A 16,387-nucleotide genomic window follows, 5' to 3' on the forward strand; every position below is an offset into this window, starting at 1 on the left:
TTTTTCTTCCCACGGACCGTATGCAGGGTGCCAAGGTCGTCGGGCTTTTTGTAGTAACGTCTCTGAGACATGCAGGTCGAATTACGTCACGCTACGCTTTGTCGTACAAGCAGTAGATCGCTGCGCGAACGGCTGTTTGCTGTGTTGCTGCAGATGTGGTGGACCAGAGACCCTGGCGCTAGCGAAAAACTCGCTTGATTCGTGAAACGCAGCTAATCGACTATTACCTCAGCACCTGTGCATCTGCCTTTGACCCAACTTTCTTGCACATCTGATAATTGCGTATACCAAAGTCACCATGCCAGGCGAAGCAGCAAAGCGCACAAGGCGCGAGGAGTACAAGAAGTCGCTGCAGACGGAGGAGCAGCAGGGCGCCATGCCCAAGAAGAGGTTCTATAGGCAGCGCGCCCATGCGAATCCCTTCTCAGATCACTCGCTCACCTAGTAAGAAGGTTTAGTCTTTGGTGAGAAATGGATCTAACATGATGCAGCCCAAAGAGCCCCGCAGACATGGACTGGGCGAGTCTATACCCCATGTACGCCAAACAACCCAAGAGAGAGACGGAAGAAGCGCAGAATGAGTCACATGATATGAGCATAGCAGAGCAACGGGAAGCAAACGCGATATCAAAGAATGTCGAAATAGCAGACATAGGATGCGGTTTCGGCGGCCTACTCTTCGCCCTCGCACCAAAGTTCCCGGACACATTGATACTTGGTCAGTTACCCCATCCCTCCTCGCCACCTCATCCACGAAAAACCCGCCCACAGGACCACAATCAGCCACCTCCAAACTAACACAGACCCACAGGCATGGAAATCCGCACCTCAGTAACAGAATACGTGCAAGAAAAAGTCCGCGCCCTCCGCGTGCAAAACGCTTCAACAAACGCCTACCAAAACACGTCTTGCATCCGCGCCAACACCATGAAATTCCTACCCAACTTCTTCCAACGCGCCCAGCTCTCCAAAATCTTCCTCTGTTTCCCAGACCCACATTTTAAGCAGCGCAAACATAAAGCGCGAATCGTGTCGTACACGCTCAACTCGGAGTACGCATACGTCCTCCGCCCCGGGGGTGTGGTGTTTACAATCACGGATGTGCAGGATTTGCATGAGTGGATGAAGGGGCATTTTGAGAAACATCCGTGTTTTGAGCGGGTGGAGACGGTGTTTGAGGAGGGGGAGACGGTGGATGGGGTGGAGGGCGTGGGTATGGATGAGTGTGTTAAGGCGATGAGGGTGGAGACTGAGGAGGGGAAGAAGGTGGAGAGGAACAACGGGTTGAAGTTTGTGGCGTGCTTTAGGAGGGTCGAGGATCCGCCGTGGCCGTGAGGGAAGAGGATGTGAGCTTGTGCTGAGGGTTCGCTAACTAGAGCTTTGAGACTTTGTCGAGAAAATGTCTTCTCTGGCGGGCGTAGGGTGTTGTTGTCCTATCAAGCACAATGTGGAAAGATTTGGTATGATCCACGTTCTTTTACGCGTGGGCTGCATGTTCTCACACTATCTGAATAGTCAGGGACACGGGAAGATGGCAGGTACTTACACTCGATCCAAGGCATCAGCATTTCCGCCTTGCACATGATCTTGAACTCATCAACATGGTACCAAGGAAGTCGTACCAGAATTACGACAATCGACCCAGTCAACCCTTGGATATTGCATACTCTCACTCGAGCATGCGCTGATGCCCACTTCCGTGCCCCTGCCTCGGATGTGTATCGGGCTTGGGTGTCGTAGACGCCCTTGGCTATCTAGGCTTGCTCGGTGTAAGCGGCGCTGTCCGCTTGCGTAGCGCGAACTTGGCTCGCTAGCGATGCGAGAGCTGTCCTCTACCTTCTTTCCCCTTATAACACTTACGTCTACGAGGCTGAGGCTGCGCGGTCTACGAAATACGTGCTCTACTAATTATAGCGCTTACTGGCTGCGGGCACGATATTACAATCGTGTTACTTGGCGCCCTAAGACGAGACTGTGACAGCAGCTAGATTGAGAGATCCCTCACGATCCTACGGTTCATACCTAAAGAATGCGATTGGATGCTAGGTAGGTGATTTCTGCGAACAAATGCCACTTCACTCCGAGTACGGATCTCTTACCCAGCGGTAGCATGCTACCGACATCGCTTAGTCTCTGCATGCAAACGCGGGCTAGACAGTACATCTGGAAAGCAAACCTCGCTTAAAGTTCTAAGCTTTAGCCCTCAACACGGATGTGATGTACTAACAACATGCTCTTGGTAGTCCGAGTCCTGTCGTTGGTAGCTGGTGCTACCAAAGGCGACTTGGTCTCGTGCACAAGCTTGGCAATGAAGTAGCACTAATGTAGACAATGGTTAAGACCTATACCGCGCGTCTACAGACAAGGCAAGTAGGTATTAGCCTCTTGTGTAGGCACATGGAGATTGGGCTGTAGGCTGACTTACTTGGTACAGCCTTTTCTGCTGGGAAGTTTGGCAACACGACGATAAAAATCTCTTCCAACACGCTCTCAAAGAGCCTCGACAATTCTACGACTTTCATCCTTGACCTTGCGCTACCCAATATTGTCTTCAAATAGTTGGCAGAGGCAGTAGCTAAGGGGCGTAGAAGACGGAGGAGCTTAGCTAATTTTGTACCACAACCCATTTGTATGCACCAGAGAGACACATTTTAAGGTGAACCGCATTAATGCACGGTTTTTTGGCGCTCTTTTGGGTATCAAGAGTATTGCTACGGGTAACTGCTAAGCTTAGGATACGTTTGTGTCCACCTATTCCAGAATTGACTTGTCTCTCTTTAACACGGAGCGCTTATAAACGATAATTATAGCTTCAACGATACAATCCTTGACGATTTTCCAGATGGGACTTTTTAGCCCGAGTAGGATGTGGGATACAAAACTGGTAACAAGTGACAGCAATAGCTACAGCCACGAGCAAGTTTTCTTTTTACCTATTTCCAGATATACTCTCTATGTACTTCTAAAGGAAGGTAGTGTGTTAATCCAGGTTGTATGAGTGGTACGTAACCGAGCTTCGACTACTCTCTATCATCGCATACTCTGGTTATATAACAAGTGATCTTAAAATCGTGTAAGCAAGGATTCGATACAGCCGGCCATAAAGTAATACGCCAAAGCCTGAAACTTCTCATTACTCTATAAACTGTCTCAAAGCTCGTCTTTGTTGCGAAAATGCAGTACCTTAGTGCGATACTGGCCCTTACAACCGCAGTTACTGCGCTTAACATTCACTTTCACACCCTCATCAGAAACGACTACTCAGGAGCGGCAACTCGATGCTTAAATATTATTCCAACGGTCAGCGCTCTCTTTACCTTAAGCTTTCTTTCTCTTACTAACTTGTTTCGCCCGCGGAGTATGCTGCGAAGACGAGAGAGGCACATTTTGAGCCAGCTGGAAGCCCCGCCGCCGCGACAGTCGGTATTCGTTGACAGAGGGCACCGTGGGAGTGTCAGGCTTAGTTACACGAACGACAAGAAGGTTACAGCGCCGGTAGAGGTCTAGCTCATCCTACGCGCAGATGGGCGTCGCAAACAACGAGCAAGCGGAAGTAGCATACGCTATTAGCGTGACTAACAGGGCGTCTCCACGACACTCTACATTCTACGCCCTACATTCTACATTCTACATTCTACATTCCACATTCTACATTCTACATTCCACATTCCACATTCTACATTCCACATTCCACATCGCTATTTCAAGCACTGGCTATGCTGCCCCCGGCGCTTTCTCCAGAAGCTTCGGCGGCACCTAAGACACCTAGATCGCCGCAGGTGACTAGAGCTCGGAACGCGTTACAAAGCGCGTCTAAAAGGTATTCAAGCCGTTCTTTCGATGCTACCTCGCTACTGCAGTATAGATCTAGCTGCAGCTGGCCGGCATCATCAACGATGCTTGATAGCCAGATGTTCCGCCCTGGTAGTGAGACGGGCGACCAGGCATCTACGTAGGCATCCAGCACACCATAATGCATACGGACCTGGTCGGGAGCGTATCGGTGGTGCACAATAGAGCCGAACTCGACGGTCGGATCCCAAGACGTACATTGGGCTGCCACTACGCTAAGGGGAAGTGTTTCAAAGTCGATCGAGGCGGCGTGCTGGTCCTGAACCCGGCGCAGCAGCACTGCGATGTGCTCACCGCCTCCTGGGCCTGCCAGCTGCACTCGAACGGGGAGTAGGTTCAGACAAGGCCCCACGACTGCGGCCAGCCCAGGGTCGCCGCTGCGCCCACTGACGAGCTGGCCAAACACGAGGTCCGCTTGTCCCTGCAGCACCTGGCTTTGGGCGAGCGCCCATGCCGTCTTGACTACGGTCGCATCGGTAATGCCGGGCGGCGGCGTGAAGCGTGGCACGCTGGCGTTGACCTCGACTAGGGTGGCTCGAGCGGCGACAGGGGCAAGCTCCGGGCGTTGGGTTGACAGCACTGTCATAGAGGAGCCACGTAGTAGCCCACTCCAATAGGCGAGTGCCTCTTCTGTGTAGCTGCGTAGGCAATAGCGGGTATAATCCGTGAAAGATGTGGCCGTGCCCATGTCGCGCTTCTGGTAGAGATCCATCAAGTTCTTCATGAGGATGACAATGGACAAGCCATCGTACTGAGCGTGGGATAATCGCATGATAAGTACATGATGCTCGTGATGGCGTCGGACCAGGGTCAGCCGCAGCGGTGGCTCTCCATACAGTCGCTGAGAACGTGAATCCTTCCTGCTATATGCCACGGCAAACGCCATCAGGTCCGTCCCACATGTATCCAGCTCGATAAGAGGGGATGTAAGTTGACGCAGAACCACCTGCAATGTCTTCTCCTTCTGCAGCACGAAGGCAGTACGAAGGATGGTGTGGTGCTGAATTAACTCGAGGCTAGCCCACTTCAGCTGTGCCGTGTCTAGGGGTCCCTTAAGCTCCAAGAACCAGTAGTTTTGTGGCCGAGACGCAGAGAAGGCCTGCAATTCGATAGTGGGCAAGACGTCAACTACATCATGTTCCTGGAATGCCAGAGCTTGCCAAGGCAAGGAGCGAAGGAGATGAGCATCCATAGGTTCTGTGTGGCCGTTGCTGAGAACCTCATCTTTTGGCAAGCCATAGGGCTGTGGGGATGCCTTCCCCAAGTCCGCAAGAGCAGTGGAACGCAGTATTTGCCCCACCGTTATTGACATTCCCTCGCGGCGGGCATGAGACACTAGTTGCATGGCCTTGATGGAGTCTCCTCCGATGTGGAAGAAGTCACTATCAATGTCGACGTGGTCAGATAAGAGGCCCAACACGTCGGCACATAGCCTTTGGATTCGCTGTTCTGCGACGGTCAGACACCTTGGCGGCTTCGGGACCTCATCACCGGGCTCTCCACACGCGGTGGCCAATGCCAGCTCGCCGAGTCTTGTCCTATCGGCTTTGCCTGATCGGCTCAGTGGAATGTGGCTGACGGCGAGAAATCGGACAGGCACCATATAGAGGGGCAGCCACTTGCGGAGATGTGATGTGGCATCGCGAACTCTGGAGCAGAAATCAAGACTCGATTTCAGGATGTGGCATTCTGTATCCTTGTAAGCACCCTCTCCCCACTGTATAAAGGCTGTCAGTGTCCGTTGTGACGAGAGCTGCGGCTGCGGGAGTAGCGCTACAGTCACACCCCGCGAGGCTGGAAAGAGCCTGCTGAGATGGGATTCGATCTCGCCTAGCTCCACACGTTGGCCGTTGATCTTCGATTGGCCATCATGGCGGCCAATGTACTTCAAGGCACCGCTAGGAAGATACTGCACTAGATCACCGGTTCTGTATAACCTACTGCTGGCGGCATCCGCTCCTCGTAACCGCTGTAGCCAGGCTGGTTGCGGAATGAATGCCTGACGGGTCAACTCGTCCTCTTGGAGATACCCTCTTCCCACAACAGGGCCCTCGACGAGGAGTTCACCTACAGCACCGATAGGTAGCAGCCGGTCTGGTTTCGCAAAGTCGGTGATCCAGATCACAGCGGCACTCGCTCTTCCGATACTCTCAGGGTGCGATGCGACCTGGTCGTTGACCACACAGTCCACAGAGCACTCGGCGGGCCCGTAAGCGTTGATCAGATGGACAACGGGCGCCCACGTATGCAAGTTATCCTCTTGAAGGGCTTCGCCGCTGAGCACAAGAGTATGAATTCCCGGGACTTGCGATGGCTGTATCGTCCGTGCAACCGAGGGCGTGATATGCAACCAATTGGCCTTGAGACGAGTAACGGCGTGGGGTATGTTATTGAGCCTCTCCGCCTCCGAGGGTACGCAGACACAGCCGCCAGTCATGAGGGTCGTGAGATAATCGCTGACGCTGACGTCGAACGCATGCGACGCGAACTGGAAGACGCGGGACTGCGGTGAAACGTTAAGTCGTTTCTGGAGAGACCGCCCGCTGGTTGTATAGTGCGTGTGTTCTATGACTACTCCCTTGGGCTTCCCTGTGGAGCCAGACGTGAAGACTGCGTAAGCCGCGTGACCTGGATCCGCGTGGCATGAAAGATCTTCGCCCGCTGGCCAGCGCTCCGGCTCGGCAGGCGAGATAGTCGCCACTCGGGGTGCCAACCTGACGGCTCGGTCGTGATCAATCGGCGAGCAGATAAGGATCTGACAATCTAGGGTCTGGCAGATGGTCTGCAGACGCAGGTCAGGGTGGGCTGGATCGAGCAGGACGAATGCGCCGCCAGCCCGCAAGACAGCCAACAATGCGACGCCCACCCACAAGGACTTCTCTAGCAGGATAGGGACAAAAACATTCGGTCCAACCCCAAGCGTCTGGAGTTGCACGGCAAAAGCCGAGGATAGCGTCTCTAGCTCGCTATAGGTAAGTTCGCCGTCCCATGCGCAGATGGCAGGTGCCTCAGGCCGCGCCCGACATTGCTCCTCTATATCGTGGTGGACACAGGCTCGCTCGGCCTGCGGAAGTTTCTGGTTCCATGCGTATATTTTCTTGCGGTCCGCATCGCTCAGCGTCTCGATGTCTGCTACTGTGGCAAGGGGATTCTCGGCAATTTGCACAACCGCCTGTACTAGGAGGTCACAGAGCGCGAACCCTTGCTCGGGGTCGAGATATTCGTCCCAGAAAGTGAGGGAAAGTCCGATGCCGTCACTGGCAGCATCGATGTTGATAACTAGGCCATACTATCGGATACATTAGCCAAGTAACCTTAGGTCAGGCGCGAGAGTGACGACAGCATGAGCGAAGTCACAGTCTCAAAAGAAAGATATATTACCTCAGTAGGGTCATCGATATCGACCGTATCTAGCCTCACTGCCTGACTGTCCTTACGGCCGTTCGAGTCAGAAGCTCCTGTAGCGGTGCGAGCTTGGTACGATATGACGGAATTGAAGAGCGGGTCGCTATGGAGGCCAAGGTCGTGTTGTATCTTAGCCATGGAACAGTGTTGGTTCTCCATGCTACGAACAAAGTTGCTTTCATTTTGCTCCAGCAATGTCATAACGGGGAGGCTGTCATCTAGCCGAAGACGGCAAACCAGCATGTTGATAAAAAGGCCCACGGCATCTTCAATTCCAGGGAGGGCAATGTCTCGCCCTGAGGCTAGATAGCCAAAACAGACATCCTCAGTCCCCACGTAGCAGCGCAACACAAGAGCCCAGGCCACCTGGATGACGTTGAAAGGTGTAGTTGCATGAGCCTCGCAGAATCGTTGGAGACTGCGGAAAGGAATTTGCCTGGAAGCCGAATGCAATCGTCCTTGAGACGAGGCGCTCAGCTTGGGAAATCTGGATGGCGTGGCCCCGTGCAGATACTGTCCCCAATATTCGTTGACATTCTCTTCAGGTATATCACTCAGGTATGAGATATACTCGCCATATTGCAAAGTTTCGAGACCTACAGTGCTTCCATTCACGATTGCGGCGAGTTCCGCGCCCAGTAACTGAAGCGAGCGGCCATCGACCAGAGCGTGACTAATGGTGAGGGCGCATTCAAAGCCACCATCGGAAGCTTGGCTGACTGCAAAGGACCAGGGTAGTAGTCCCTGCTTCTCTTTCCGTTGGCCGAACAGGCTTGAGATGGAAACATTTCCGGTGCCGTCCTTGAGCACGATCTGGTCGTATGGACGGCTAGAAGGGCTTTCTATAATGACGGTACGCAGTGCTACGTACTTGGCCACCACTGTCTCCCAAGCTGTCTCGATGCACCCAACGGCCATGTGCTCATCGATCCCGGTAATCGTCAGGTTCCATCTTGTTCTGGTTTCGTACAGCGCTTCGTTGCGTCTTTGGCTGAATAGTATCCCGTGCTGAAGGTGTGAGCACGGGTACGCGTCCTGTACACATGATTCCGCGATGCCCAAGCTCGAGAAGTGCTGCAAAAGCGTCTCCATTTCCGGTTGCGTTAGGCTGAGTCGTGGGAAATCACTCTGTGTAAGTTGACGAGGCGCGTGTGACAGTTCCTCAGCGACCGCGCCAAGAAGGCCTTGGCAGGTCGCCAGCCATTCAAGGATCAAGTCTTGGTGAAGGCAGTTCTGGTTGTAGGTGAATTCAAACTGCATACTCTCGCCGGAGACCCAGGCCTCTATGACGAATATGGCTTCTCTCGGCATCTGTGGATCGATGCTGGGGGGAAGATCGTCGAATCTTGACGTGCTTTGCAGAATATTACCCTCTCTCTCTAGGCTGCGGTATGTCCCATGGTAGTTGAGCAGAATCTCCGTAGGTCTCTTCAAATCGAGCAGACGTCGCCCTTCCGGATGCAGATAGCGAGCCGCAAAGTAGCTCCAGCCATTAGCCGGTATCTGTCGCAGAGCATCCTTCGTGCGTCGAACCACATCGACCAAGTCCGACTCCGATGCTGTGGGAACCAGGACGGGGAAAAGCGTGGTAAACCAGCCGACGGTCTCAGATACGTCGATAGAGCTATCCCAATGCTCTCTCCCGTGGCCTTCCTGATGAATAATGGGCGATCGACGTCCCGGGAACGTCCGAAGAAAGGATTCGAGAATGGCAGCATGTATGAGTTCCACGGGTTTTGTTTGTAGAGCCTCATTGGCGATTCCCAGAAGAAGCGTTGTGGTGTTGGAGTCCAATGTAAAACCAGCCGAGATCGCTTCGGAGTTAGTGTTAGTGGCTTGCGAACAACTCCAGAAGTTTTCAACATCGGCCTCGAAGTCGTGAAGATTCTCCAACGACGGTAACGTCTCAAGCGGTTTCAAATGCGTGCGAGCATGTTCTGATTGCGTACGGCACCAGCTGAGATAGGACAGATAATGCTGCGGCAGAAGTGATCCACCTCCTAGCAACACTTCAAGATCGCTGATGATGACTCGCCATGAGACGAGATCCACAACAAGATGATGTGCAACAAGCGAAAGGTAATGGCGGCTATCGACAATGACATGGTCCACCGCCAGTAATGGTCCATTTTGACAATCCACTGCTGCCTGGCTCTCTTCGAGGTGATGATTGAGTTCTGCGCTGGAAATGGCCGCGCTGCGGTAGCGGAATGATTCTTTAACCTTGTCGGTGATCATCTGCACCCACACGCCCGATTCCTTCCGAAACAAGGCGCGCAACATGCCATGTCGCCTCACCAACATGTATATGGCCGTCTCTATTGACTGTGTGGGCTCCCGGAGCTCGACCAGAAAGCTTTGGTTATAGCGAAGCCGACCTTCGGGGACGCGGTCAAAGAAAGCCTGCTGGATCGGAGACAAATCAAATTGTACCCCAGCTTTTTCTTCCCCGCCATTCATTCGACTGATCTTTGTTCTCTTGACTCGCGGTGCTAATTGACGGATTGTTTTGTATCTGAAAATGTCGGGGATAGTGACGGTCAGACCTTTACGGCGGCAGCGGGTCACAAGCTCCATGGCGCCAATCGAGTCTCCGCCGAGATAGAAAAAATTATCGTTCGGGCCAACCTCCTCTGGCTTCTTGTTGAGAACGCAGGCCACACATTCTTGAAGCGACCCCTCGAGCTCGTTCGCCGGATGTGCTTTGTCGACTGAGGGCGCCAGGGCTATATACGCCTGGAGCATATCCAACGTCATCCGGGCAGCCAAAGCCTGGAGAAGCTTGCGGTCCAACTTGCCCGTGGCGCCAAGCGGAACCCGTCCTAGGGGCAAGAAGGCCGTTGGGACCATGAAACGGGGCAGCATCGCACGTAGTTCAGTCTGAACCACGAGAGCGATTCTCTGGAAAGCTGCCGTCGCTGGCATGAGGATATTGTCATCTTCGGGCCAAGGGTCACCGCGGTCGTCTGGCGCGTGAATGAAAGCAGCCAGCATGGGCCTTGCGTCCTCGCCATACGGACGGATCAAGTCGACAACGACGTCAGCATGCTTCGGCAGACACTGGCGTACGTGGAAAGCCACTTCTTCGAGCTCGAGACGTTGGCCGCGCAGCTTGACCTGTGTATCTTTCCGACCTATGTACAACATGGTGCCGTCTGGCTGGTAGCGGGCCAAGTCGCCCGTCTTGTAAAAGCGGCGCGAGACTGCTGACCGGAAGCGATTAATCCAGGCTGGGGGTTGGACATAAGAGGCATCAGTCTGCTCAGGCTGGCGCAGATAGCCGCGGCTGACCGAAGGCCCCTCGAGGAGGATCTCGCCGACAGCACCCACTGGGAGGAGGGCCTGGTGATTGGCGGGATCGACAATCCAGCATACCGTACCCGTGCCAACGCCGATGTCAGGCGGGCCCATTCTCGCCGTTACTTCCGGCTGCGCCATGCACCATGGGCCACACTCAGAATTTCCATAGGCGTTGACCAGCCGGGCATAGCCCTGCCACTGGGACTTGTCGATGACAGTCATAGGCTCTCCCCCAAGGTTCACAGTTCGGAGTGCCGGGACGTGGGATGGGTTGACCAACCGAGCGACTGAAGGCGTGAGTTCGGCCCAGTTTGCGCCAACATCCTGGATCGCCTGTTCGATATCCTGTAGCTGGGAGGCCGAAGGGATGCACACGCAGCCACCCTGAGTGAGGGCCAGCAAATGGTCGCTGATGCTGACGTCAAAGGAGTAGGTGGAGAACTGGAAAGTTCGCGTGTTTTGATCGACACCCTTGGGTCCCTTGTTCGTCTCCAGCGTCGAGCAGCAGGAGGCGTGCTCCATGACGACTCCTTTAGGTTTTCCGGTAGAACCCGAGGTGAAAACAGCGTACACGACGTTGGATGGCTGAACATGGACTGCAGGAACTGCAAGAGTGGGCCACGTGTTTTCGCTTGTGGCACTTACGACAATTGTGTGAGCCGAGACGTGTTGCAAAATGTCTCGATGGGTGGCCGAGGCGAGAACGAGGGTGGGCTGTGTGTCAGCGCAAATGTCTTCTAGGCGGCGGACTGGGGTTGTCGGATCCATAAGAACAAAGGCCGCACCAGCTCGCATAACAGCCATCATGGCTACAACAGTCCACTTGGACTTTTCAAATACTAACGGGATATACGTCTCAGGACGCGCTCCGAGTGTCACAAGATAGGCCGCAAGCCGACCAGATAGATGGTCCAACTCTCCATAGGTCAAGTCTCCGTCCCAAGAATGCACGGCTGGGGAGGAGGACCTGTCTTGGAAGTACTTCTCAACGAGATGATGTACGCAACGCTCATGCTTTGTCGGTGTGTTCCAATTCCATTGCTTGATCAAGCCCACATCCTTGGTACTCAGCAGACTGGCCTGCACAACGGTGGCCTGAGGCAGCGCCACGATAGTATTGATTGCTTCTCGGAAAGTGTAGATGAGCCGATCGGCTTGCTCGGACGACAAGTACTCATGCTCCCAATAGTCGATGGAAAGCGCAACAGTTTGCTTGTTAACCAACGCATGCAAGGAGAGTGCGTATTCGGTGGGGTCGGCCCCTTGCTCACTGGTGACAACTATGGAGAAATCAGACGAGTCCTGGTGCGGAGTGTTGTCTTGGACAGATATGCTCGAGTTGAATAGCTCAGCCGTATCGATAGCGAGAGCATGGCCTATCTCTGCTAGCGAACAGTTTTGATAATTGAGGCTGTTCAAGATGTCACCCTGCACAGTGCGCAACACGTCTAGGAGCGTCGCTTCAGGGTGTAACTGAACGTGGCAGATCAGCGCATTTATGAAGGGGCCGACCGTCTCTTCTGCTCCTGAAACAGGTACGTCGCGCCCAGACGTCGTGTAGGCAAAACTGGGCGCATCAGACTGAACATAACACCGAAGAACAAGCGCCCATGCGACGTAGACGACATTCGAGACAGTCAATTGATATTGGGCACAGAAGTGGTGAATGAGCGATGCGTCCTCAATTTCAAGATTGACACTCCGCAGCACCCGCTCGGACGGTTTTGATGAGGCATGCATTCGGGTCGCGCAAATCCTGGGGAACAAGGAGGGCGAAATATCCGAGAGCTTCTTTTTCCAATAGGCCACTATGGCATTGGAAGGAGTCGACTGCAGGAATTCAATGTAGCTACGGTAGCAAGGCCCTTCCCCAACCGGGCCTACGCCAGCGTACACGTGCTGAACCTCGCGCGACAGGATGGCGATGGACGTGCCATCGATGAGAGCATGGTTCACTTGCAAGTCGCAGAAGATTTCGCCCGTTGTGGTATGACACAGAATTAGATGCCAGGGTGGATATGGCGATTCGAGGTTACTCGCTTCACGCTGGTTGCGAATCAGGCTGAGAGGATCGTCGCCAAGACAGTGTAGCTCGGTTATGTTATTTGGTGTTGACCGCAAGACGACCTGGCTATAGAAGCCATCATCGGCGCTGCTCTGCGCAAATATGGTTCTGAAAATGGCATGTCGCTGGAGGACAGTTTGCCATGCCTTTCGGAGGCGAGGCAGCTCCACTGTTGCTGCCTGGGTGGCGTGAAATCTCCAAACGAAGCGAGGGTGGTAGAGATGGACATTCTTGGACTGGCTCAGGAGTATGCCACGCTGGATTGGCGCGCACGGATATGCGTCTTGAATGGCTGGAAAAGCTTCGTTGCCCTGTGACGTGGCCAGATGCTCGACTTGAAGCACAAAGCTGCTGAGGGATTCATACGTGAGTTGGAGCAGGGGAAAGTCGCTCAGGGTGTAGGCAGGTGCTCTGGAGGCTAGTTCTGCGACTGCCGAGGCGAGGGACTCACAGTACGTGTTGGCCCACTTGGTCATGAGGGCATCATTATTTGTTTCTGCGTTGTACATGAATGACACGACAAGCTCGTCTTGAACCATACGGCAAGAAACCTCGACGGGGGCAGCGTGCATTGCATGTGGGGTGTTGCTGAGTCCATGGTCTTGGTCATAACACGACGCTTCGAAGCTTAGGGCTATCTCGTGTTGCCATGGTGCAGAAGGCTCGCCGGTGTTGAGTCGAGACGTTGGAGGTAGTCTTCGTGCATCCTTGGCGAGGCGGACCAGATGGACCAAGTCATCGAGGTGGGTTGCATCAAGCTGAAGGGGCGAGAGGGTAACGAAACAGCCTACAGTGCGCGAAAAGTCCGGCGAGGCATGCCCCGATTGGCGGCCGTCGCCTTGGACGCATATGGTGGGCTTTTCATGGAGCCCGAATATCTGGGAGAAGGAGTGAACGAGGGCGGCGTGCAAAATGTCCAGAGGCTGTGTTGAGAAGGCGCGATTAGCGTCCCCGCAGAGCAGGCGACTGCCTGGCACGCCGAGGTGGACTTGTCGGCAGGTACGATGCAGATGCGGATGCGCTTGCGTAGCGGGTTCCATCCACGCAGCCGCGCCATCTGGCGTGGTACTGAGATGCGCCTTGTTGCCCGGCAGGCTACACCACGTCTGGAAGGCTGCTGGGGCTGCGTCATCAGAGGCGGTCCTGACATGCCCGGGCTGCTCAAGCATGGCAAGCATGTCGGCCGTCAAGATGCGGCAAGAGGCTGCATCCGCAACGAGCCCATGACAGAAGAACAGCATGTAGGTGCGCTGGCCATGGACGTCGGGTTGAGCCTGGAGCAGGCAAACCTCGAGCAGTGGGCCGTTCCTAACGTCGAGCCGGCTGGGTCCTTGCTGCCGCGCGACATGGACCTCGCCCTCGTTGGACATAGGGGCAGGCTGCACGCGCACGTGGTACGACGTTTCCACCTCCTCTGTGATGCGCTGCTGCCACACTCCCTGGCTGGCCGCTTCGAATCGCGTACGGAGCGCCGCATGACGGTCAACCAGGACCCCCAGGGCGCGTCGTAGCCACTCTGCATCCACGCCTGGCCGGCTGCTCTCCACGACAAAGCTCCGAAAGCATCCCACGCTGTCGGTGCCAAGGCAGCGTTCAATCAAGCATCGCTGCACCAGGGACAAAGGGAAGGCGTGGCCACCAGCCGCGCTGTGCAGCGCCATCTGGTGGAGCGTTGGGTGCTGGAAAATGGCATGCATCGTGAGGGCAACCCCCACCGCGCGGCAATCGGCGACGAGCCGCATAGCCGACATGGAGTCGCCGCCCAGACGGAAGAAGCTATCGTGGATGCCCATAGTGTCCGCTGGCATGCCCAGGACCCGGCTCCATGCGTCCCGCAGCGTGTACTCGGCCTGTGTCGTCGGCGCCTGCTTGGCCAAAGGCCCCGCGGCCAAGTAGTGCGCCATCTCGTCCCGCCTTAGCTCGACCGCTCGCCTTCGGAGCAGGCGGCGGTCCGTCTTACAGGTGCTAGTCATGGGCACCCAGGCTAACGGGAGGAACAGGGTTGGTACCATATGCTTGGGCAGTCGGCTCTCAAGATGTGCCTGGCACCGTGCCACCTTGGCGGCAAAGGCCTCGTTGGGAGCAGCCAGCACGTCCGGACGCACTGCAGCCTCGCCCACAGGCGCGAAGTCGCCGTCTTTGATAAAGGCTGCCAGCACCGCACCAGAGCCCTCGGCCGTTGGCGAGAGCACGTCTACCAGAACGCGTTCGGCTCCCTCAAAACTGTCGGCAATGTGATGCTCGATATCTCCCGGGTGGATGCGCTGACCCCGTAGCTTGACTTGTGTATCCTTGCGGCGTACATATCGGATAGAGCCGTCGTAGCAGTACTGCGCGAGATCGCCAGTCTTGTAAAGTCGGACGGGGCCTGGACGATGCAGCGCCGACGCCCAGGCAGGATCCTTCACAAACACCGAGTCTGTCAGGATGGCGTCGTTCAAGTAGCCCCGACCGAGAATCGGCCCTTCGATGACCAGCTCCCCAATGGCGCCGACTGGCAGCAACTTGTTGTGGTCGCCAGCGTCAACGATCCAGCACACGCTGGCACTCTCCCGCCCAATGTTCCGTGGGTCGCCTGCAAGATCCAAGTTCACGGTAGCGAGGACTGAGCACTCCGTGGGGCCATACGTCTCGCGTAACGACACGTGCCCGCGCCAAGTCTTCACGTCGTCATGCGAAGGCGTCTCACCGATGAGCACCACCGTCTGCAACGAAGGCACCTGTTCGGGGGTGAGTAGACGCACCACAGGCGGCGTCGTCTGAATCCACGTCGCGCCGTACTGTCGGATCGCGCCCGCTAGCTCGTTTATCCTCTGGCTCTCTGAAGGGATGCAGACGCACCCGCCTGCCATAAGTGTCCCTAGATGGTCCATGATGCTGACATCCCATGAGTACGCTGAGAACTGCAGGACCCGCGTTGCGCCGTCTATAGCCAGGTGGCGATGCTGGGCCCGCGCACTGGCACAGAAGGACCTATGTTCGATCAGAACGCCCTTTGGCTTGCCTGTCGAGCCTGAGGTAAAGACGGCATACGCGAGCTTGTCAGGCTGCGCTGGATACCTCCCGGATTCGCAGGTTAACGTCGTGGCCCACTCATCTGCCTGATCATAGCCAATCTGTACGGTGTGCAGAACAGAGGGCTGGGCAGAACGTGAAGCTGCCGAAGTAATCAAGACTTGGCACGCGATCTCATCACAAAGGACCTGTTTGTGTGCTAGTGGGAGAGACGGATCCACCAGTGTAAAGGCGCCACCAGCCTGAAGGACGGCGAGCATCGATACAGCTGTCCACAGGCTCTTCTCCAGATGGATCGCCACAAATTGCTCACTTCGAACGCCCTTCTGGACCAGGACTTGGGCCAGGAGCGAAGCCAGTCGTCCCAGCTCTCCGTAGCTGAAGCTTCCATCCCACGCGTACACGGCAGGCGCCGAGGGTTTCTCGAAAATGACGTGCGAGATGGCGTCGTGGATGCACTCATCATAAGCCTCGGGAAGTACTTCGTTCCGCGAATGCAGCCACTGTAGGTGATCTGGGCCTACGAGGGAGATATCTTGCACGCGAGTATTTACCGAGCGCACAGCACCCAACAAGGCTGCCTCGAATGCCCCTGCCAGGTCCGCCACTTGTGCCGGAGGAAACGAATGCTCGTAATACCATAGGGCGTAGTCCATACTATCTTTGGATAGACTGATGTTTAAAGTGAGATCATACTGTCGCGCAATGGCTATTAGTCATACATCCAGAATATTTGCAACAGCACCACGT

General features: G+C 55.2%; 2 protein-coding genes across 2 annotated transcripts in view; one reads left to right on the forward strand and one right to left on the reverse strand.

The window, feature by feature from the left end:
- Positions 1 to 298: 298 nt before the first annotated feature.
- Positions 299 to 1,335, forward strand: TRM8 (tRNA (guanine-N(7)-)-methyltransferase (tRNA(m7G46)-methyltransferase); the record flags this gene model as incomplete). The annotated part of the gene is made up of 3 exons (XM_051452178.1): positions 299 to 444; positions 492 to 718; positions 812 to 1,335. 3 exons carry the CDS (start codon positions 299 to 301, stop codon positions 1,333 to 1,335), a joined length of 897 nt encoding a protein of 298 aa, XP_051296676.1.
- A 2,368-nt stretch (positions 1,336 to 3,703) lies between these two features.
- J4E86_011689 (Glycopeptide NRPS) overlaps positions 3,704 to 16,387 on the reverse strand; it is a gene marked incomplete at both ends in the record, with an annotated part of 28,303 nt that continues 15,619 nt past the window's right edge. Inside the window, 2 exons of the mRNA XM_051452179.1 lie at positions 3,704 to 7,141; positions 7,234 to 16,332. Of these exons, the coding sequence (XP_051296677.1) occupies positions 3,704 to 7,141; positions 7,234 to 16,332 (12,537 nt within the window). The remainder of the gene's footprint in view (positions 7,142 to 7,233; positions 16,333 to 16,387) is intronic.

The sequence above is a fragment of the Alternaria arbusti genome (assembly GCF_024043155.1).
Source record: "Alternaria arbusti strain BMP 1465 chromosome Unknown scaffold_40, whole genome shotgun sequence".
Classification (NCBI taxonomy): domain Eukaryota; kingdom Fungi; phylum Ascomycota; class Dothideomycetes; order Pleosporales; family Pleosporaceae; genus Alternaria; species Alternaria arbusti.